At 41.8% G+C, this 25,230-nt stretch overlaps 1 protein-coding gene across 1 annotated transcript in view; it reads right to left on the bottom strand.

The window, feature by feature from the left end:
- Window positions 1-25,230, bottom strand: part of MAGI1 (membrane associated guanylate kinase, WW and PDZ domain containing 1) — a 334,826-nt gene that overhangs the window by 156,942 nt on the left and 152,654 nt on the right. The window contains 1 exon segment of the mRNA XM_054516093.1: window positions 11,653-11,769. Within this exon segment, the coding sequence (XP_054372068.1) occupies window positions 11,653-11,769 (117 nt within the window).

The raw sequence follows: 25,230 nt of genomic DNA on the forward strand, positions 1-25,230 counted from the left end.
TCACTTCAGGATGGGGAAAGGAGTCTTTGTCCTTACAGTAACCCCAGCTTCCCACCATGAAAGAAGGCCATCTTGAGACAAGATTTTACAGCTGGGATTTAACTCACAGGGTGGAAAAAGTGCGAGATAGAGCACTCTTGTAGGTAGGAACAAACCTCTGCAACAGAGTTCTCATTCTTTCATCAGTACATTTTGGATCCAATTCACTTACCATGTGGGAACAGCAAATGGGGAACAAACTGTGAATTCAAATAACTGTAAACTCAGCAAGATGTGGAAATAAAACACAGATGGTGCACTTCAGATTAAGGGTCAGCATTTCAGCGTCGCTTTCCACTTTTACATTGTGATAGGTGATGTATAACAACCACCTTCTCCCTGAGACAGCACTCTGATCAAACCATGACTCACTTAGGAAAACAAGAGGCTCCTTGGAAGCCTCCTGCCACTCGAGAGGAGATAAGGTTACCTGGTTAAGCTGCGGGTTTGCTGCTGGAGGATTAATGTTTAGGAGTGGAAATTGTCTCCACCAGACAGACATGGCTGACAAAGGTTCCTTCAGCATTTCCATCTTCCTGCTTGCTGGCTGCAGCAGGGCTGCTCTGCCTGGCAGGGCTGTGCCCAGCACCCACATGGTCCCCTCTTCACCACCCACTTTGCCAGCAAGAGCTTGCAGAGGTTGCTCTGATACCTGTTTGCAAAAGCCAATGCGAGAAACAACTGCTCACCTTGAAAATTTAAAAAGGTTTATTAAACCTTAACAAAAGTACAACAAAGGACTACATAAGGAAAAAGCTGCAGCGCTGGGAACTGCCCCTCGTGGCCAGGTCATGTCAGGATGGATGCTCAGCCTTTGATACCCTGGGGCTGCATCAGCCAGCCCTGGCCCCTCCCAGGGTCTGTCAGTCAGCTCTTCTGTGCCATTTATCAGTGCAAACTGCTTTCTTGTCACTGGATTGGAGCTCAGGTGTTGCCATTCTTCACCCCCTAAGCACCCCCAAGCTTTTCCATTCCCAGCTGCCCCATGCAAGGGGCACCTGTGCAGCTTCTTTGTACCTGTCCTGGACAGCCCAGGCTGTCTGATGGCAACAAAACGGGGTGGGGAAGGGAACTATGGGGAGAACAGAGGACATCTAAACCACAATAACATAACCACACATCACTAAAGCTTTTCTTTAAATTCACACAATAGTTACCCCTTAATTGTGAGAGCCAATCATCTCATTATCCATCTGTAACACCAAGAACACAACCCACTGCTGCCAACATTCCCCAGTACCAGCCCTTAGAAAGTGCTCAGTCCTAAAACACCTCTGCAGGCCTGCATCCTGCTTGCCTGAACACGGGGTTAATTTCATTCTCTCACACCCATTTTGTCCAAAATCTGAGGAATGGAATTTAGGATGACTTTACTCTGGCTATGAAGTGTTAGTTGCATGGCCAGGGCCTTCTAGAAAAGGTTTGCCTGCCTGTAAGCACAAGTTCAAAGGAGAAATAAAGGAGTAAGTACAGATTAAATGACAGAAGAGCTGTAAATCTATAGGAGCTTGAAATGCCAGATAGAGAGGAGCAGGAGTGATTGTAAGGTGATTATTACCTTCAAAATATGCCGGAGGTTGTTTATCAGATCAGAGTTAATGAGGGAGAAATCTAATAGAACTATAATATTAAATTTACCACTTTAATGGTATCATCAATGTTCTATAATGTGGGCAATTTACTGAATGTCTGTCAGTGTGATTCTCCAGTGTGGTTAGTTACACAGGAGCAGCACTGCTGCATCTCATCAGCTTTTCCCTTCCAGAAAACACTGGGAATTTTGAAGAGGTTTGCTAAGTGAGATAGCAATCTACACCTTTAAAGTGGAATTGCAAAAATGGGAAAGGTATTTATGAACATGATGGGATGTTCACATTCCTGGAAGAACTGGGTCCAGTTCTGTCCCACTGTTGAGTCCAGCCTTCCAACTGCTGCACATACAGTGTCCTGCTGGATTTTCCATGATTCTCTTTGACATCTAGCAACAGTTGCTGCTCTCCTGAAAACCTTCCATATCTGGATTTAGGAAAATTGCTAATAACCTCATTATTCAAGCACATTTTCAGCTCTCCAGTGTGATCCCCCTCCGGACAAAAGAAAACACTAAAAACTCACACCCTAGAAAAACATGAACAGAGATGGGCTCATAAATCAACACTTATATGAAAAAAGTCAAAATACCTAGTCTCAAGGTTTTGATTACTAATTCAAAAGCCCTGTGAACAGTAGGAGATGGTAATACTGTGTTTATTAATAGCTATCTCCTCATGTATTCAAGGAAGAATTCACTAAAAGCAGCAGCAGCAGCTTCTTAATGTGGAGCTCCTCCTTCCCTAAGCATCTGCTCCAGCCCCTCTGTTCTGAGCTTTGCCTGTGCAAATCCCTAATACAGCAAAGATCACCTGAATGTTTTTAGCATATGACAAATGTCCCATTAAGTAACTTTAAATTTTGGTACTTGAGTTGCCATGGGGGTCTAAGGTAAAAAAACAAAGCATCATCAATGTCTCTAATAAGCCTTTTTATACCTTTCACCAACATCAACCTCTGTTTACTGTTTTCTCCCCTGGTAAATGGAGTGTTAAACCTAAAGTTCAATGAAAAAGTGCAGGTAGAGAATGAATGATGAAGCATGAAATACAATTCAAGAGCAGATGATACTTCCAAAGCTCTTTGATGAGGTTTCCCTCCTTATTCAGCTGAAAAAGACCATGCAAGAAGAACTGCCAGATCACTATTCACCTGATTACTCTGTGATACACACCTCATTTTGAAGATACATTAGCCTTTTAAAGAGCCATTTATTAAGCATTTCCATTTAAATAAAAATTTTCACAATCCTCAGTGAAACAGATGTATTCCCTCTTAAATCACTAATTAAGAGCAGCCTGGGACATTAACAAAGCCCTTTAAAAGGAATTCAGAGAACTAGTGTCCCCCTTAAATAAATCTGTTCTGGCAATGACCCAGGAATCTTGACTTCATAACTCAAAGCTCTAATTATTCAAGAGAACATCATAAAAAAGGATACATCTAGACTGTTAAGACTAATAAGAAAGATTTATTTTTCCTTCAATAGGGGCAGAAATACAAATATTTGTTCTATTTTTTCTACCCTCTTATTCACTTGGGGTTGGGGGAAGGAAATCAGTGAATTTAGAGAGTTATTCCCAGTAAAGGTACTGGATATGACTCTCCCCAAAGAAAACCAGCCAGCAGAATCTAAACAGCTTTATAAATGATTCCATGGCTAATCACCTCTCTGCTGAAATAAAGACAAAAAGGATTTAGAGGACAAATACAGCATGCTTGATGTGAGGAAGCATGTAATGTTAAAAAAAGGAGAGCTGTTTGAAGATGAAATGTGACAACTCCTCATGCCCATCAAACCATCAGGAGCTGGCATCTGCCACTGCCCCCCTGGGCTCAGGGACTGTCACGGTAGCAGGATTGGGAATCACACAGGAAACTCCTCCTCTACAATCCCACTGGCTTAGCTGGTATCACACTGGGCCAGAAGAATCTCAAGTAAATGTGATTTTACAGGTGTTTCTTTTTAAACACTGACATCTTTGATGGAAAGCACAGGAGTTTTGTGATGGTGAAACCACCAGCACAGCCAAGCACAAACATACCCACACAGTGATGGGTGCTTTCTGCAGGGAGTTAATCATGAAATACCAAATGTGAAGCCCAAATATAAATGTGAGTGGAAAAGCAGGTTAAAGAACAGCTACACATTTAATTTTACCTAATTTTAAAACAATCCTTTTGCTTGGAGCACTCATTCTCTTGCTTTGTAGCATAATCAATACACTTGAACAGATGCATGGTGATAGCTGAAAAGAACTCAAACTGCCTAGAAACCTAAAGCTGTGGCACTGCAGACATCACCAAAGATCTAATCAGGACATCATATGAAAAACTGTGGCAGGACAGAGGTAGTTTTGAAGTAAACAATGTGGGGAAATTAATCTCCATCCCTTTACCTCCAAGCAGCAGTACCTGCTCTCAGGTCTGACTCACGGTGCTCTCCCAGAGACTCTCACCTTGGAAGCCTTTATGTTCTAAAACGAATGCACAGGCATTGTTTGCACTGTACCTAAATATCCACTGGCAGCTGCTTTGCCAGAGCACAAAGCACTGCAATGAAAAACCTGCAAAATTAAGTACACTGGGGAGTAACAAAGAAAACAAAGGGAAGTGGCCCTATAATCTCTTCCCACAGTCCTTACCCAAATCTCCTTTGGCAAGTGCCATGGGAGAGCATCTCAGGCTGAGTTCCTCTGCTTTGTGCTGTTCTCTGGTGCCTCATGCAATTCCAACTGGGTGTACAGTGAAACACAAAAAAGCTATTCCTCACAAAAGGGGAAGCAGATGGAGCAATATTTGCCATCATAAGTGCTTTTATTTCCAAAATTAAAAAACAAAACAAACAAACCCACCCCCAAACAATGGTTTGACTGGCACAAAATGTGCTATTGATCTGAAAGGACAGACCAGATGGGAGAAAGGTCCTGAAGTCTTCTAGATGAAACAAAAATGATTGTCTATAGAAAGGAATTAAACTACAGAAATATTGGCCCTGTTGCTCAAAACAGGGTACTTTTCACTCTTCTAAAAGTGAAACCACATCTGGTTCACTAATTAGTGAATGAATTATATCCTTGAAAACTGCAGGGGACACTGCTGCAATTTGGCACTCCCTGGAACACAGGTATAAGGATTTTCTAAAGCCAGTGATTGGACAGGACACAGTCCCAGCTGCAAACAGGAAAAAGCAAATGTGTGTACACTAGCTGGCATAGAAATATACCTCATATTATACAGATAGATTAACTCACAAGCAAATATTCTTAAGAAAAATTATTTTTACATACTGCTGGTATCCATATGCTGCAACCCAGTGATAATGGCACTATTTTAAAAGTAATTAAAACCTTTTTCCTAACATAAATCTTGTAAAAATTAATTATTTTTATGTGATAGAAAAAAGTCTGCTGCTCCTCACCTTATCAGTGTGGGCCTTCAAATGAATTTTTCATGGACCCTGCAATTATTTCTCATTACAAAAGCAGAGTTACACCTCTAGGAAGGGAACTGCAACAAAAGGTCCTTGGATAATAAATACAGCTGCAGGTCTGGAAAGCTTTTGAGAATTCAAAAACATTTGTGTACACAAACTGATGATTTATTGCCTGGGAATAAAACTAATGTGCACTGTCTGTGATTCTGTTTATCCTTAATAAAAATTAGTAACTAAAAATAACTTTGAAATTGTAACTCAAATATCCACACATGTAAAACCACATTCATTTGTAACATAAAGGTCTTCATGCCTCACTTCAGCAATTTTTCCCAGTATACTGATAGACTTTTATGCTCTCTATTCTAATGAAAAGAGCCTTCTGTGAGCTGGTTTGCATATCCCCTTTATCAATTCATTCTGAAGTTCAGAAATACTTACTGGGGAACCCAGAGCTACAGGACTTTAAAAACTATCCTGGGAAATCACCTGAGTCTGCACATTTGACAGGAGTTTCATCACACCCCAGACCATTTAGTCCCTCCAGTCCTCCATTACCTGCAGATGATGGCAGGTATGCACAGAACTGCTTATAAACTGCCCTTTGCAAGTTCAATTATCCATGAAAATCTTGAATTCAGAGAATAAGCTTCAATGTGCAGTCTACAATCATTTACTAAAGTTTGTCCTATCAAAACTGTGAAGTTCTGTTGTTCAATATTATTCGTTTTGCTTTGAAAGGAGACTTCTCCTTTGCACCAGAAGATCACCTGGAATAGAGAAACTTACTCTCAAACTTCCCACTGAAATGTGAGAGCTCAGACCAGTCAGGTGCCTGAGTGTTGTTGTTGGCTTTTTCTGAGCCTCCTCACAGGTCACTCCACACTTACAACTATTGATTTTTATCCATTTCTTTCCATTTTACTCCATGTTCCTCTATAAAACCAACCACAGCAGCTGGGGCTACTGTGCTGTAATTGAGGACAGGAACAGATCAAACTCTGGGAAGGTGAGAGAACAGACAGCAGGAATGAAAGTGGTAAATCTCTAACATTCAGATCTCCAGTCAATTAATCCCAGGACATGTACTTGTTTTGGGGAAGTCAATCAACTGTTGAATGATGACCTCCTGACATTTTAAAAGCCAATTTTGTGAAGAAAAGGGAAAAATAAAAGAAGAATGCCATATAGTGTCTTGTCTGACTTAACTCTAGGCTAGCCACTGTTGCTTTTTCATCTACCATCAAAAAGACCTTGCACCTTCCAGAGCTTTGCCTCTGAAGGCTGCAGCCTGGCAAGGAAAGGAATTGCACAGCACTGAAATAGGATTAGCTGTTATTTCAGTCAGTCTGCACCAGATATACTGCTTTGTCAAGTAAAGGTACAGACACCAGACCCACCACAGCTGCCCCTGCATGTCACACAGGACTGAAACCAGTGGAGAATCAAGTAAATGGGAAAAAAAAAAAAATCAAACAACATGCTGAGATAAGCTTTTATGGAAGTATCATCTTTCTGATTCCTCTTGATGCACTTTCAAAAGAAAACAGCTGCCAGGTTGTTGAGTATAACAAACTAGGACAAATGGCCAGTACTGCATGTTTATATTAAACAGATACCCTCTGCCATCACCTCAAAAAGAGGAAGACAATCCTGTGTGTTCAGCCTTCTGTGAACAGTGGTTTGGACAGGCTGCTGTATTAGTACCCATCACAAATCTTTCTCAATAAACACTCTTGCATAGCTATCCCCTGAAGGGCAGTTTGGAAACATCTATTTAATGGATATACTTTTACATGAACTTCCAACTAATCACAAATTCCACTAGGTGAATCTTCACATACAACAATCCTGTTTGGCAAAGTCCTGCTCCTAGAAACACTCTGAAAGCTAAAGACAGAATGTCACCACACTGCATCACTGACCCCCAGTCTCCCCCAAATCACACCAACTTCTGTGAGCACAGATGGACTCAAATGTGGCACAGGGTGCCCCAGCAAGATGCCTCACACAGTTGATAAACCTTCCCTCTCGATCCCAAGTGTTTGGGCTGGCAAAATTGAGCTGGAGTAAGTGAAATCCACTCTAGAAGTAAGGTGAGGACCAGGTCTTTGCATCAGTCAAAGCACCTCTGGTAGAGGCATGGCCAAGGGGTAATTGTGGAATTGTTGCCATCTCACAGTATAGCCCAAGCTCAATGGAGCCATTAACTACCCCAAAGCAGAGCATTATTTCTGGTCATCTTCACTAGCACATCAAAACACAGGAAAAATGTGGTACCTTCAAAACAAAAGAAGGAAAAGGGATAGTTAGAGACTGGACCAACATAACACTAATCTGGATGATGTATTGATGGATTTTTGTCTAATTTTGACAATGGAAGCTACATGCTAGGAATGAAAACAGCAACTCGTCTGAACATCTATGAGAATAACTTTGCTCAAGTTTTAAAATCCTGATTTTTCTTAAGCAAAAGACAAAATATTCCAAAGTAAAGGCTTGGGTGAAGTTTACAATTAAATGAAGGCCTCAGGACAAAAGTCAAGGAAGTGGCAGCCCAGTGGTGGTTCATGTGAAGTAAAAGCTGAACTACACTAACTCTTCCAAAGATTTGTCCATTGTAGCATGGCTTTATAACCTCTTATACCCCATCCAAATATACAAATAGGTGCCCTGCCTCTCTTCCTTACTCTCTCCTTGTCCTAGCTCATGCTGCTGCTCAAGTTGTAAACTCAGAGGAGAATGCCTTGGGTCTGTAAATAAACCCGTGGGTTTGGTGTGATAGGAACAGCAGAGCACTCGAGACTCACAACAACCAAACTTGGAGGCCACCTGGAATCTTGTCACAGCTGTTGTTTACTACAGAGCATTGCAGGAAGAAATCAGCTCAGTGGGGAGCTGGGAGCTGAGGGGATGAGGACTTGGGGGAAGTGTGCTGGAGGGGCAGATGGCACTGAGGAGCAGGGGAAGAATTTGGTTTGCAGAAGTGTGTGTGTGGTTTGCCAGCTTATGTCAACAATACTTCACCTTTGGGTCCATTTAAAGGTCTCATTTGTTTATGATCATTCACACATTTAGGGATCAAATCCTCTGATCTCTCAGAAAACCATCCTGAGGCAAATGTTCATATGGTCCCTGGGAGCTGACATCATCCCACTCATCCTCATGGGTTCACCAGAAAATAAATCAAAATCTTAATCAACTCTCCTAAAGAAAAAAAATCTAAATTATGCTTAAGCAGCGTGTCATTAACAAAATAATGAGGTTGAGCCAAACATCCTACATCTTTCCTCCCTTCTGCTTGACCTCTGTCTTAGTATTTGATCCCTAAAAGCTGGCACAAGTTCACTCAGTTCAGAGCCAAGATGGGCTCAGGGTTGTATGGGAAACAGGAACATTTGGGATCTTCTCACCACCTGCACCAAACCAATCCAGGCTGCATCACAAGAAATTCTCACCAGAATTTCTGGGTAAGAACGGGTTAACAGCACCTTTTTCCATTTTCCATTTACTAATTATCACTTCATTTAGCCCTTATATTAGTAATAAAAAGCAATAAAAAGCAGCCATCAGGCCAAGCATGCTCAGTCCAAGTGACCTTGTGCTCTTGTTTGTGTTTACCATATAAGCATCAGGGAATTCCATTTTCAAAATACAAGGCTTCATAATCCATTAGCACTGGAGATTGGTCCAGGACTCTGGATTTACTGGTCACGTGTACCAAGGAATAAAAATATGAGCATACAGCCAGATTAATCTCCAGATCTGTAAAGCATCCCAACCCACCAGGCAGCAGTCTCATTCCAAGCCACATAGGAATATTAGCATCATTCTTAAAAGCCACCATTAATGCTATCCCTACAGTAAATGAAGCAAAGATTAAATGCTACCTGCCCAACAATTTAGAAAGTATGGACACAAACAATAACTAACACCACTTCTCAGGTTTCCCACTTGTTTCATAAGTGAAACATAAGTACTGATACTCTTATTAATACATCAGCAACCCACATCTCCCCCAGCAATTTTGAAAAGGCAGGAATCACTTTTACTGCTCTTAATTTTAAATCAAAAGCAAGACCAAGCAGCTTAGCTCACCATCAAGTTCAATAAATCAGATAAAGGAATCAATGGAAAGCATTTCAAAATGTAACCTTGGTAACGTGCAAAATGTTTCCCCAGAACTCACACTCATTTGCTTTATTTGCTGTTTTAGGAAATGAAATATCACACATAGGCAGAAGGGCATTAGTATCACAACACTGCATCTCCCAAGCCTAACACTGCACGTGCTCTCCTGGAAGGCACTTTTTGCAGTATGCCCTAAAAATCTGCAGTCTGCCAAGTTAGGTGATAGAAAAATAATCATATTTCACGTTGACAGAACGGCAAATGGAAGTGTTCAATAGTAAACAGTAATCCATATTTATTCTTTATGTCCTTTTATGTTGTTTAAACATAATTTGTTTCGTGCTTTTCACTGATAAAATGAGCATAAACTCCATGGTGTTATAACAGCATCTGCCATTTGAAGAATCAACATTTGTCAGTGTTACCACTCAATTTTAACTGGTCTTACACAGCCCTCCTGCATGCAACACTTAGACTGAAAATGACTACTACTGTGTGTACCACTATGTGATATTTGTTGGCAAATACTGATTTTTGAATTGCAACATAATTATTCAATATTTATATAAGTCTACCAGGATAAACAATCTCTGATTCACAACGAGACAGAAATCTTCAAATTATTTTGCTGCTTATCTCGGTATCCTATAACTAAGATGTTTACTTATTCCAGCTTGATCTAAAGGGCATATCATTATTTCCACAGCTCAGCCAAATTAAGGAAAAAAAGCTCTTCCTTAGAAGTGTCCCCTGCCACCTGGAGAATGTCAAACAGAGGTGCAACAAAGTAGGATCACTCTCCACTCTTTGTATGTCTTCCCAAAATGCCAAGGACAATCTTGTTTTAGTAATTATTCTGACCTTCTAAGGATTACCATGATCCAGAGTTCTTAGTTTTTCTTGGTTTTTTTTTTTTTTCAATTGGTTTGTTGGAGGTTTTTTGGGTTTTGTTTTGATTGTTTGGGGTTTTTGGTCTGGTTTTTTTTTTGGTTGGGGTTTTTTTGGTTTTTGTTTCAGGTTTTGTTGTTGTGTATTGGGTGGGGGTTTTTATTATTTGGTTTTTTTGAGTGAAAATGAGCATTTCTTTCTCAGCTTTGCTAACTCTTGTTCCTTATCTCCTACATGAATCAAGGATGACCTTCCAACAGTGGCAGATGCCTTCAACAATGGCACCCAGCCATAAAATGCTGTTCAATTCTACAAGTTAAACAAGCATCAGAAATAAAGTTCTGCTCAGGAAATAAAAATAGAAGCCTCTTTTATATTCATAGGTTTTAAACCAATAAGCAACGTTCACCATTCTGATATTAATATAGACTCTTTCTAAGCCAAGCAATCACTTCATGGCAGTTTTTTTTAGGGCTTTTCTCAAAGCAGGCATCACAAGGCTTGCACCACACCATCAACTGCTCCAAAAAGGTAATCAAAAAAGCCTCATTCAGAGATGAATCATTTTCCTTTTCAACCCTATCTGCTGTCACACATGGAAGCCTGCCCAAACTGCAAACAATCTCCCCCACAGGAAGGCAGCCCCAAAAATGAAGATGGAATTCTATCGCCGGCCGGGGGCTGTGCACAAATCACAAACGGGATGCGGCTGCTGTGGAACGTGCCTTGGGCTGTTTTGTTTTCCAGCATCAGTCTCATTACATGGTTATGACAATGGGAAGATGCCATCAGCTCACATCCCAGGCAGCAGACCAAGAACTTAATGCTACACCTTACTTTATAAGTTTTTTGACCAATCACACAAAGCAAAAGCACATTGACAGTAGTTCTAGCCAATAATCACAAATACCTTTGGTTAAAACAATGGTTGCTTAATTCAAATACAATACCTTCTTGTAAGCCTTAAAACACAATGCACAGAGCACCATTATTAAGCCTAGAACTTCCTAATATCTTGCTAGATAAACTTTTCTGCAGCTTAGGGAGTTATTCTAGACAAGCGCTAATACACAGACCATTGTTCTATTTGTCCTTACTTTTCTACTTCTTACACAATTTTTCTGCTGACCTATCTCATGGCTACTGCTTAGCTCTAATCACAGCTCTGCTGTCTCTGAAGCCTGCCTTTTGCAGCTTTCCCAAAACCCTCTGATTTTAAAGATTCCCACAATATTCTTCCCCAGGAAGTGCAGCAGGGCAAGGTCTGTCTCTTACTGTTACTATGGGACACAAAATAACATGATGAGCACACATAGCTCTCCCAAGGTAAAAAGAGCACTTCTATTTTCTGACCCCAACATTTACAGATTTCCAAAAGAGACAGTGGATTGGACGGTGAGAGTGCCAACTCTCCAATGACACTGGACAAACCAACAGTCCATCGAATTTCTCCTCCTCCACAAAAGAATGCAAACCAATAAGTTATTTACATAAAGTGTGTGAGAAAGTACAAGAATATAAACATCAGAAGGCGTAGAAAAACTTAAAAAACCAGGGTGACAACTTACAAGGCACAGCGTGGCGATAAAGGTTGTCTCGGATGGTCTGCTGCAGGTCGTGGTCTGGTGACCCCTTCTGAAACCTCTGGTTGAGATAATGCCTCAGATCCTTGTTCAGTCTGCTTCCTGCAAGGAAAAAAGTCCATTATTTATTTATTTCTAAATGCAACAGCCATTTATTCATTTCTAAATGCACACAATTACCATTTCCAATTGAGGCAAATGGTAGATTTTCATTCAGAGCCCCCTAAATTATGGCATGCTGACTTTATGGGCAGAGGCTCATCTTCCTCTACAAATGGCTAATTACCAAAAATAACTTGCTGTAAACAAGAGGTCTCTCTTGTCTCATAATGCCACATTCTTCCTGTGGTGTTAAACAGATCATCATTCCTGTTTATCACTTATTTGTCTGAGCAAATGGAGACAGACAGATGACAGGAAAAAGAAGAAAAATAATAAGAGTATTGCTTTTGCAAGTCTCTGGAGGGTGAGTGGGGTGGAGAGACAGAAGGCAAAAGCTGCTCCCATTGAAGCTACTAATAAAGCTGAACATGGAATAAAATCAAACAAGTGCTATACTTTCCCCTGGTATCCATCCCAACACACAGCAGGAGTTAGAAAAGTATTGATTTAACAAGTTAAGAGCACCCAAAGTCCTTAAAACAAAAAAACAATATCCAATGCTTTTCACCTAAATCTCTTTATTTCCCTGTTCAGGCTTAAATACCTTCAGAAGTGTGAAACATGATAACTGAGTTGAAAACAAAAGTAAAAAAAAATTTACAAAAAAGAAAATAAAGAAAATAAAGGTAGCTGCTAATGAACAGTCCCAGTTGCTGAATACCAAACCCTTTTTTGTAACAGAACATATGAACTACAGAAACCTAATGAAGTCTTTTCCCAAAAATATTTCTAAGTTTGGAATAACACTGACATTAATTTGACTGAAGAGCAGAAACAGGGATTGAAACTCTTCTGTTCTAAAATGAAAAGGAAAAAAACACTGGAAAATCTTCTGAGAAATGCAACCAGGGTGATCAAAGCCTGGAGCAGCTGCCACACAAGGACCAAGAGAGGGATGCTGCAGCTTGTGGTGGACATCCTTCCCCACATGTCCTGAAGCCACCCAGGGACAGGGCGCTGCTTGCCTCTCCCAACACCAGGACTGGGAGACACCAAGGAAAACTAAGCAGGATCCTGGTTCAGAATCATCAGGGACAAGAGTCCCCAGGCTGTGCACCCTCCCTGGAGAGCACTGTGGGGGCAAGGAGCTGATTCAGGAGATTCAAGGGGAGATGGAAAAGCACTTGTAGGACAGAAGCATTGGGGGCTGCGGAATCACAGAATGGTTTGGGTTGGAAGGACCTTAAATATCACCTTGTTCCCACACCCCTGCCAAGGGCAGGGACATCTTCCAGTGGGCCAGGTCACTCAATGCCCCATCCAACCTGGCCTGGAAAGGAAGAGGGAAAAGGAAATCCCTCAGGCTTAACATTAATGGCTGGTGGTTGGGAGACCCAGGAAAGAAGTGGGGAATATCAAGTATCTTGCCCTTCTCCTTCCCTTTGCCAGGCATCTTATTTATGGTCCCAGCTGGAGCCAAAATGCTGGACTACATGGACCTTGGGCTGAACCACTGCAGCTGTTTTATCACTTGCATTATGATTTTTTTGATTGTGGATATGTAATGCAGGGATCATGTCAATACCTCTGGATATACACTGTCAATATACTGAATGCAGCCTCAGAGTTGCAGATTCCTGGCTGGAGCCTCTAGGAATCACTGCAGAGCAAATAAAAAATAATAATACTGCAATGGAGTGCAGTCGGACACTGGGTCTGGGAGGCAGAAGCAGCACCAGGCAAATGGTGAAATAAGAAAGAGAGCAGACTGTTACATGACTGTGGGCAGGATGAAACCACTGCAGCCCTGCAGCATTTTACCAGAAATGTTGGTTTAAAAACAAAACTAAACACAAAAAAAGCCCACAATCTGAAGTACTACGTCAAATCTTTAAAATAATTTTGTGACTTGTATTTAGATCCTCCTGACAGCTTTTTCTTTTAATTAAATCTCTTATTGAAGAAAAGAAGGCTCAGGCAGCAGGCCTAGCTATTAACAAAAGGAAATTTTTAAAGACCAAGATGCTCATTGCAGAAATGAAACAACAAAACTGAAATTATGGGAGATATAATTGGCTCAAAACACTTTCCTGAGCAACACCCCTCACTCCCAGAGCGAATTATCAACCCATTTTCTAACAAATGGTCTCCAGTTATTGCGCCATGAAATTTGTTTCCCACATAGGAGGCACTTGGAGGGTTTGGTGGACCTGTGGGCTACAGTTTTTCAGTATCAGAGCTGACTTTCCAAACTCCAGATGTTTGATTTCATACCACGTTGTTTTGACTCCAGAGGGAGACTGGGCACAAAAAAGAGCCTCTGCTGAAATAATAAAGTAGTTCTTTATCTTAAACTAAACAGTCCATATATTTCTTTGCACAAGAGAGAGTAAGGCAAGGTAGATTTTCATAGCGAAAAAGGACAAATATGACAAACTGTTTGGGCATAATGCAAGGGCTTATTCCAGGGAACAAATTAATGCACAGAACTGCATGTATCACATAAGTAAACTTTCTTCCAAAATACTGTGTGATCCCTGATTCAATGATTTATGTAACAATAATGTCTTGAGGTGAAAAAGCTCTGCTGAGCTAGGCCTTGTTTGACCACAGAATATATGCAATTTAATGATGATATCCTGCTTTTAGCTTCCCTCTGCGCCCATTCCATCTAGCATCTCAGTCTATTATGGCCCTGCTGGAAAGTTTGGTTATTTGGTTTATGCAGGAGCTGGGATTTCCCAGCTGAGTCACTGAAGCACTAGTTAAAAAGGCACTTGCAAAAACAGGGGCTGCAGCAACACTTACACTCACATAAGTGTCCCCTCTGGGGGCTCAGAGTGATGCTTATTTCTATTACATTTTTATTTTAGAAGAGAAGGAAGAAGAAGGAGAAAAAAAAAAAAAAAAGAGGCAAAAAGAAACCCAGCCCCCAAAAAGCTTCCTGTTCCTAAATTCCAGGAAAGTCTTGACAGAAATGAAGGCTTCTTGCAGCTCTGATGTTCTCAGCTCAGCAGTCGCTGAGGCCACAAGCTGTGGGCACAGGCAGGTTCAGGAACTCCCTCCACTGCATGGCAGAAGAAAATGAGCTAACACAGAAACTGACTCTATGTGGGAAGCTGCCAAAGGGATCCAGCACAGAACATGTTGGGTTTTTTTACCATTTGAAATGCTTCTCTCTGCTCTGATCTCTTCAAAAAATCTCCCCTGAGCTGAGACGGCATGGGCTCAACACTGGCTTTATAAACTTGTGTGCAGCACTAGAACCTACTAAATAAACACTGCTGTACCCTTAGTCCAAAATGTACGCACCTGTAATCTCTGAGAGCCTGAAAAATATGCCAGTGACATTTCAGCAACCTCCTCTGTGCAAATCTTAGCAGCAGAATTCATTTTGCTCCACAGGGGCATCGCTGCCTTGTGCAAACTCCCTCTGAGACCAAACCTCACCTCTGATGGCTTCTGTCCATGCACCAGCCACCAAAAGATAGGCAGGTGCCCAGAACCACCTCATTTTATGCAAAAATCCTCCCCTTTCTAAAATTTAAATCCATGTCATTGTGCTCAAGAAAATACTTCCTTTAGAGAAGAGTTGTGTCAACCAGAAGTATATATTGGCCTTCAAAATACTCCCCTGCTCTCATGGAGACCTAATCTTACATTTACTCTTTTGAGATTCCTTCTTCTCTTCTCTGCTAAAAGGATGTAAAAAGATCCAACAGTGATAACAGTGGAGGGACAGGAGATGCAACCCAGGAACAGCAGTTTCCAAAGCAGAGGATACAGGTCTGAAGACCCAGTGCTCTATTCTTCCTTTGTGCTGGTCAGGATATGATGGAAATTGTTTATTTGTACACAGAAAAATCACCTTGTTATTTCTGTAATGAAAATTAGGCTGATACATGTAGCTTAGATCATCAGACACACACAAAAAATGAAAAACTCACCAAAATTTATAGTTCACAAGTAAGATGTTAAAATATTTTTTGGTGCTGTTGCAACAGTTTCCCTTTTTTCTTTGCTGAACAAAATCAATGCCCTTTTTTAATGGGGCAACTTTTCACTGCTTCACTCCTCACAGTACTAATCCAAACCTGAGATACTTCCATCTTATTATCTGAATCCTTGGAATGAAACACAGAGCAAAATGGCTGGTTTAATCTATTCTTCTTAATTATTATACTGTAGAGTATGTCTATCACCCTCCCCAACCATTACATGGTAACACCATTTCAGTAGCAAAAAAGAAACCCAAAGGGGAAGCATCTCTCATAGGAAAAAAATAAATAAATAAATAAAATTACTGACATATGGTTTTCTGAGAAAGAATGAACTGCCAGGTTTTTGTAGCTCAATGTGTAACTTAGATGGGTTTGTGATTAATGAAAAATATTGACTTATTCTAAACACATTGCTCCCAAACCCACAATTCTGTCACACATTTGTCCTCCAACAGTTACCTGATATAAAGTCCCCAGGGAAGCTTTGCTTTGAACTGTGCTGTGACACTTGGTGCTAAAATTCCCAGCCTCTGCAGGAAGAAAGCTGCACGTGGGATCATCTAACACTGACTTTGCTGTGTGAGAACATCACCTCTTGGAGGGCTCTCCCAGCAGCAGCACAGACCTGGGAGCCTCCTGCCCCACTGCCCTCCAGTAATGAAAGCAGACTGCAGAAATGACCAAGCACAATCTGAATTTTTCCCCAGGAAAAAGCTGAGTGTGAACATCGTGGGGCTGCCAGCACCTTCCTGCCAGCTGGTGGATAGTCCATGCCAGCACTGTGCAATATGTGTGTGCTGAAGATGTATTTTAAACTCCTGCTTTGGAAACTATCATTTGAGAGTTTATGTTTCTATTAATTACTGCAGCTGTTTGATCCCATTTTTGCTCGAGATGGTCTCAGATAATCCTGATCAACAGCCACACTCTGACAGAGCCTGTAGATGCTCGTGCAAAGATGGGTCAGGGTCAGGCCTGGGACACACTGGTCCCTGACCTATATTACACTCCTCTAAGCAGATTACACCAGTATGTATTTTTTTGCTTTACCCTTCTTTAGGAAGGCAACCAATTGCTACACTCACAGTGACTGATAGCATCTGAACTAGAAAAATCTATTTTCCATGTCTGAACTGCAGCAGAATCCCCCTTCTCCTGTCAGGATCTCTGCTTAAAGGTGTCTTTAGCAGGGGGATTCTCTGTGGTCAGACAAAGACCATTTCAAAACAACAGGGCCATGAAGCAATGAAAGGTTAAAGGCCTCACTAAAGGGATAAAAGTGCAATAGAGTTATCTGGATTAAGACTCTCTCTCACCACCCTGATGTCTACATTGAGAGGGAAGGATTCAATTTTTTAAAGACACAAAGATTGCACATGTTGGATTTGCAGCATAAACCCCTGACTGTAACATACTGTCTATCATCTGAAGATCTCTATCTGAAGGTATTTAACTAATAAATTATCATGGTTTGCAGGGTTTTATTGCTGTGCTACAAAACATACAAGTGCAGATAAGGGGGGGGAACCCTACAAAAACCAAGCCAAACAAAAAAATCCAAACCCTGCTCATTTAGAGACACAAGCAAAGAACTTGCAGCTGGTGTTTTCTAGAGCAGCAAGTGGACTTGCAATGTCAGATGATTGGCACTGCAGGCTGGGGGACTTCACTTGTGCTCCTGCTCTGCCCAGCAGAAGGTACTCAACACAAACTCATCTATAATTACAGCCAAAATAGCTCCCCTTAGCTAGGAAGTGTGTTAACTAAGCTGGTTATAAACCTATTAATCCCTTGAAAACAACAGCCTATTTTTAAAAGAAATGTTAAAATATTAATAATGTAACTCAACACAACTTTTCAATCTGTTGTAAATCCTTACTATAAAGTGGGGTGTGGACAGGGCTCCTGGGAAACAGGAGACAGTTCTTAAAACTTTTCCAACAGCAATGCCAGGGCATCACCACTGTCTCTGACTAATACTTGCCATCAATTTTCCTCAAGCCCTGTTGCAAAGGTGTCCCTGATACTCACACATATATCCTGTTAATGCTTGGAGAGATTAATATTCTATTTCTGGGCAAATTAATAGAATAATTTTCATGTAAGGTCCAGGAGGCAGCAGCCCATCTTAGAAGTCTGAGTAGATTTTTATCATTTAACAAGACTGCACTGACTGGTAGCCACATCATCATCAAATACTCCTAATCCCAGCAGTTGTTATGGAAATGAGAATAGTTTGTGTTCTATCGTTTCATCCTGCCCCATCCTTGTCTTCCAGCTGCTGTCCAAAAGTGATTATAAATAATGGGGCTATAAAAGCCATTCAATAATTAGAAGATTCATTGGCCATATGCCAGCAGTGACAAAAGAGAGTGATTTATGTAAGATGAGTCTGTCACATCTGCCAGATCACAGTTTCATTACGCCTGTGGCTTTAAGGTCACAGTTAGGCACTGTTTCAACAGCCATTTGTCAAAGGGGTGCTGGGGAGGAGAGGTGAAATATGTCATGGTTTTGTTTGCTTTCTTGTTTTAACTGCTAAGTAAATAAGTAAATAAAGTGCAGTACCTACATTTGTTATTTCATGTCTCCTGCGAGGTCAAAGACGCAAGAAGATATTCATCATGGTTGGCCAGGGTTCAAATAAGATCATGAGGAGAAAACCCATTTAAAAGCCTTGAGAATTCATGTGGCTTCTTAAACTCAATACAATCTAAGCATGTTCTGTCTTCCAGCCACCCATGAAATGAAGGTACCTTGTAAACACATAACATGTTGGTAAATTAATTGCTACTACATTTTCCTAACACAAGTAAACTTAAAAACCTTTTATGGTTCAGTGTTCTAAAATTATATTTAAACATTGCCATGGGAGTTCAGATTAACAATTAACATGGCTCAGCAAACACCTAATTTGATCCCAATTCCATTTTATCATTTTCTTTTCCTCTTAAAAACAAACAAAAAACACCAATGAACTTTTATTGCTGGGTACCAATCCTAGTACCATAAAGTCCAGATGTTTAAATGTTCCCCATAAATGCTTCAAAAACCTCATCTGTTATTGTCAGTGATTGCTCCCATTCCAATGTGGACAGTCTCTGGTGACAAAAACTGCTGCTCTGAGGGTGCAGACTGGATCTTTGCTGGAAATGCTACACCCAGGACCAACCAATATATTACTTTAATTTGTACCAGCCTCCTAAAACCAGACTGCACTCAGATGAACTGCTCAGATCAGAGCCCAGATGCTGCCAGATTATTCTAACAAGTCCACACCACAACAAAAGCAAAATGACTGCTCACCCTTTGCCTACCTCCTGAAGTAAAACATAAAATACATCCCAATTTTTATGCTTTAGAAACTTCTCTGAACAACAAAGCCTCATCCATTGCAAAAGACTTCCAGTGGAAGGAAATGATGATAAGCTGGAGGGCTATGGCATAAAAATTGCACAAAGTTCCAGGATGAGCTACCTGCCCAGCAATAAAACCCCACTTGGATGGAGCAGCCTGGCTGCTGAATCAGCAGTGAGCACTTCAGTGCAGCCAGTAATTCCTGTCTGGAGAATGAATAACTTACTTTATTACTGAGAGAACTTCTTAAAATGTTATTTTAGGTGTAAGCTGTGAAGCTGAAGGAGATGTATTCACACTCAGAACTTTCAGGTCATGTCCAGAATCAGGAGCAGGCAAGAGCCTTCTTGGCATGGCACCTTTGGTATCACTCTCAATCTGCATGGGTGAGTGAACCAGCACTGAGGTGGTAATTCAGCATTTGCTGCTGCAGAAATGCACTTAACAGATCATAAATCCCTGGTAAAACTCTTCTAAGAGCATGTCACCTCATCTACTGTATTCACAGGGTGCTCCACCTTATTTTCTGTGCATTAATAGAGATTCATATTTCTACACTAAATTTAAACAAATAGCCTTTCAGCTGAAAAGGGCCAGAAAAACCCACAGAGCTCAGGCATTGAGGTTGAAAAGAAAATAATATCATTATTTATACACCAGGCCTGAAAATTTTGAACATTTGTGACAAACACACTTCTGTTGCTCTCAATTGAATTTGGACTAGCAATGATTGCAAATGCAGCAGCAAGCCCAGCCTCTCTCCCTTTTTGGCCCCTTCAAGCTTCTGGGGCCCTCCAAGTTTCAGCCCTGAATTTCTTGAGGCTCCTGGAGAAGAAAATTCCTTCACCCTCTGACATCTTTGCAGCCCAGGACAATCCTGACCTGGGAGACAGGGAGGCCACACAGCCAGGACTGCAGCCCAGGAAAGGGAGCCTGCTCTGCCATGGAGAGACAAATCAGATCTTTCTACCTCAAGAAGGATCTGCTTTATTATTTTGTTCCTCGAAATACTGAGGTTTAAGTTCTGCTCCTCTTCTTAAATCATGTGATATCATTTGTGTCCATACAGAGCCTATAGCATAATGATAAATAATGATAGATATTGATAAATATGGATATAAATAGCTATTGAGAGATATGATAAATAATGGTGGACAAACGATGACATTTCTCCAGAGAAAGTGGCAACCATACCCACCCCAGATAAGCCTAAGGAGCAGAAAATCTGAGACACCTGAGGCAAAAATACAACAGAACATGCTGCTCAAGCAACAAGAGCATGTGATGGATAAAAGAGGGAAAGGCAAGGGCAGCAGTATTGATGACTGTTGGCCTTGGATACCTCTAAAACACGTTTGAACTGGCCAGGCACAAAACATGAAACACAATTTGTCTCATCCAGATGGGTGCTGGCAGATGTGGAGCCTGCCCCAGTGCTTTGTAGCCATAGTTAATCATGAACCCAACTAAGTAAAAGCTGGAGATTAACCACTCCTACTCTGTTATGGACTTACAGGAGACCTCTTTTCTTCCCCTATGCCATTTTCAAGAGATGATATGAGCTCCCTGCTCTTGCTTCAGCTTTGTTTTCCTTGTTCACTTTTAAGAACCCACAGACAAGGAAATGGAGACTGTCAGGTGGTCTCTGAGAATGACAGTAGAGAAGCAAGAGAGAAGGAACTCACCGGGAGGAGAAATACAGAATATTTTCCTACTGAAATGAAAAATATCCAAGATAAAACTATAGATTAACAGCCACACACACAAACTTTGTGTTTTCACAACAAAGCTCAGGAGGTGTGTGGACAAAGAACAAAGCAATGCAACATCCTCTGGTCTTGTTTCCAATGAAGCTTGGATTAGTATCATGCTAAATACTTTATCCAGTTCTGTGGCCAGATCAGTGTTGACCCTGAGTTAACTGGCTGACAATCAAGCTGTAACATTAAAGCTACGCCCACAAATGCCTCTGCTTGGCAGTGACCTCAAACCAAGTGCCCAGAGCAAAGGCTCAGCCCTGCAGAGCTTTCCAGCAAGGCAGAGCCAGAGGTGAATGCAGAGGCTGCTCTGAGCAGGGCATTGTGCCTTGCACACAAAAGGCCCTGCTGTGCTGGGGCACCCTGCACTCTGTGCTCCAGCAAGGAGCAGCATGAAGCTATCAACAGGGGCAAGAAACACTGATACTGCCACGTAGGCTTAAAAAATAAAACAAAAAAAAAAAACAAAAAAAACCCGAAAAAAAAAGTAGTAGGAAGAGAAAAACCCTCCTACAGAACTGAAGTGAATGCAGAATGAAGTCACTGTAAGAGAGCGCCACGGGATGCAGCCTCTGAAAGATTCAGTGGAGTCGGCTCTGAGCATTTCCATCAATGAACACAGACTGAGCTACGTGAGCAGCCCAGGAAAGGCTTCCCAGGAAAGCACAGCCTGCCTGGGAGCCACCCAACAGCCCTTGGCACCACCCAACGGCCCTCGGCGCCACCCAACGGCCCCTGGCACCACCCAACGGCCCCCGGCACCACCCAACGGCCCCCGGCACCACCCAACGGCCCCCGGCACCACCCAGCGGCCCTCGGCGCCACCCAACGGCCCCTGGCACCACCCAACGGCCCCTGGCACCACCCAACACCCTCGGTGCCACCCAACGGCCCCCGGCACCACCCAACGGCCCTCGGCGCCACCCAACACCCTCGGTGCCACCCAACGGCCCCTGGCGCCACCCAACGGCACCACCCAACGGCCCTTGGCACCACCCAACGGCCCCTGGCACCACCCAACACCCTCGGTGCCACCCAACGGCCCCTGGCACCACCCAATGGCCCTCGGCACCACCCAACGGCCCTCGGCACCACCCAACGGCCCCTGGCACCACCCAACGGCCCTCAGTGCCACCCAACGGCCCCTGGCACCACCCAACACCCTCGGCGCCACCCAACGGCCCCTGGCACCACCCAACGGCCCTCGGCGCCACCCAATGGCCCTCGGCGCCACCCAACGGCCCCTGGCACCACCCAACGGCCCCTGGCGCCGCACTGCTCTGGGTGAAGCTACCTGGGTAAGGGAGCATTGCTCCTGCCCCTTCCCTCTGAAGATGCCAGCAAGCTCTGCCTTTTCTAGGATTCAGGGAGCAGCAGAAGCAGGGCAGGGGGTGAAGGAGAAAGTCCAGCTAAAATAATAAGAATGGGGGAAATGAAGATGAAAAGCACTTGCAGAATTCACTCCAAGGAAAAGACCCATTTCTGGAAATGAGATGCACATCTCTCTCTGTCTCCTAAAAGGAGTTGCCATATGTTCTAAAAGTAGGATATAATATTTGAGCTGTAAAAGCCAAATCAGCTTGAGGAACAGACGGCATTACAATGCTTTAGCAGAACAAGCCCCCCGTAACAATATGCCAGCAAACTCATTTTCTAGAATGGCACTAGGAAAATATTTGCAAAATCTGAAACCCATTCCCTAAATACAGCATTTGGTTCTTCCAGAATGGGAAAAAAGTGCCACACATATGCCAGAATTGGGGAGTTCTAAATAGCTCTTCCTATTCTTTGATTTTTTGGCTTGCTTTTATCTGTAATTTTCAGATGGTGGGGTTTTTTTTGGAGCTTTTTTTTTAAATTTGACCTCAAATTTCTTGAGCAGTCATTCTTGTTCTTCCTTGGTTGCTGGAGGGACAAATTCCCACGGCCCAGCCAGGTCACCTCTGAATTTTGATCACAGTGTTGAGTTTTTCCCTCTGACCTCCCAGGCTCCAGGACACACGTCAATATTAACAGCCTAATTTCCAGAGGAACTGAATACATAAAATCTAATGCTGGCAACCTGTGATTGTCAGGCTATAAACACACACTAAATGAAGATATTGTCAGAACATTAGAATTTTCATGCTGTTTTTCAAATTCTTTTTTTCCCCTCTCACAAGTATCTCTGTCACAAACAAAATTTTGGCCTCCTTGGAATAAAGCAGCTGAAAATCATTTGTCCACAGGAAGAAAATCTGTCCAAAGCATGTTCCAGCTGCTTTTGCCCCTCCTCCAGTGTGGTTGGATGATACACACTCAGGTGCAGCAGTGTCTGACCAAAGAAAAATAAATCATTTTTTCATCTGCAATATACTCATTTACAGAGTGCTACAGGTTAATTTTCCAACTTGCCCAAGAAACTTCCCAGAACCAAAATTTGCCATGAAACAAATAAAACCAGAAACAAGATTTGCTGTGGTCTCACCTTAGCAAGTAAAGGTCCTGCTCTTTCTACATTATTTTCAAAGAGCACAACTCAGCTTAACCTCTGATGGACCTCTATTTTTTTTTCTTTTTTAAATATAATTACACATTTAAGTACATATAGAATAGATGCCAGACCACTAACATACAGTACAGAAAGGAAGCACATAGGCAACAATGCTGTGTAATTTAGAAAATCAGGCTCTCAAAGCTGAATATAATTATGAGCTCAATCTGTTGGGAAAAAACATTTAAATGGAAAAACGTGTATAACAGTTGGGAGCTGTTGAAGCCCATTTTACAAGAGGCCCAAAAAGCCACAAAAATTGAGTAAGGAGGTCACACTAGTTTAAAAACAAACCTGACTTACAGAGAAAGTGACTGCAGCTTTTTTCAGCTTCATGTTGTAGACAAAAGGAAAACAAGATCTAAGCGACTGGACTAGCTCTACTTAATTATTTTAACTGCAAACATTTTTGTTTTATTTTTATTGTATCATTGGAAGTGTTTTCTGAGGGTTGGAGGATATTCTCCATCCCTGGAAAATGTTACATCAACATTGAATGTTTTTCTTGAAAAATCAAGATTAAAGAGAAATTGATTCAAGCTAGTTCTCTAATGTCCTGAGCTATTACTTGGAAATGTGATTTAGGAAGAGTGGGTTAAATAGGCAGGTAAAGGATCTGGAAGAATTGGGGAACCAACAGCAATTTAAGAGAGTTCAGAGCAAAATGAGGCAATGAGCTGAATCCTTTGAATTGCTCAGGTGACCAAGAGCCTGGGCAAGTTGAGAAAACCTTCCTGCTAAAAGAGAAGTGTTAACAAGGCTACTCTGCTGTGAAAGCAATTCAATACACAGCATTGTGGGCCTCCCTTTTGTGCAGGAAATGGAACTGAAATTCGAAAATCTGATTTTACAGCACTGACAGAATGAAGGAGTTGGATGGAACAAGCAAGAACCATGGCAGTCAGTGATGGGTTTTAACAAAGTACCACTACATCTTATTGGCAAAACTCAAAAGTAAAAGTGAGAAGTGAATCAGGGCAAGGTTCCTGTTAACTATTGCACAATATGTGAAGCAAAAATGCTTTGAGATTCTTGGGACTGTCTCAATCACACAGAGCAAATCTTCTCCTCTGTAACCTTCAGGTTAAAGTCTGGTCAAAGGCAACAGCTAAAATACTGAAAAACTCACATTTAAAATGAAAAATCATATAATCTGTACAGTGTTGGTCTCTAACAAATACAATCCTTCATATAAAGCAAGTTTGGCAATAAAAAAATTAAAAGGCACATGAAAAAGCTTACTAGGGTCTGTAACAAACATCTTTGCCCTGGTCACAAGGCCTTGTTCTCTTAATGAGTTTAGGAGTGCCTGTATCATGTTTCTGTCACCCCAGCTTTTCCCTACAAGAAACAAATATGAATATTACAGATGGTAAAACCCACATTTTCTCAAGCAGGAAATAAATGTTTATATGCAGCATATAGCAAAATGTGTATTTCCAGAGACAATAGTTACAAGATTTAGACTTATTAGTGCAGGAATTTTAATGGAAAACATGTTTTTGGGGATAAGAATTTTAATTACAAAGAAACCACATACAACTTGCTTCTTTAGATATAAAGCAGAGCAGTTCTGCAGCAGAATAAAAAGGTCTCTTTTGATGAAAACAGAATATTGGAATAAAGAGACAAACACTCAGCTCGTGTGTACGGCTGGACATTTCCCTGGTAATGCTTGTGATCCCAAAATGGCATTTGTCAGGATGGAGACATTCCTCAGGAATGTGACATTTCTGCAGGAATCAGACCCAGCTCTGATGGTGCCTGCTCAGCTCCTTCCCCTGCCCCCAGCACAGCTCCTAAGGGTCCAGGC

This window comes from Molothrus ater, chromosome 11 (genome assembly GCF_012460135.2).
Source record: "Molothrus ater isolate BHLD 08-10-18 breed brown headed cowbird chromosome 11, BPBGC_Mater_1.1, whole genome shotgun sequence".
Taxonomy (NCBI): Eukaryota; Metazoa; Chordata; class Aves; order Passeriformes; family Icteridae; genus Molothrus; species Molothrus ater.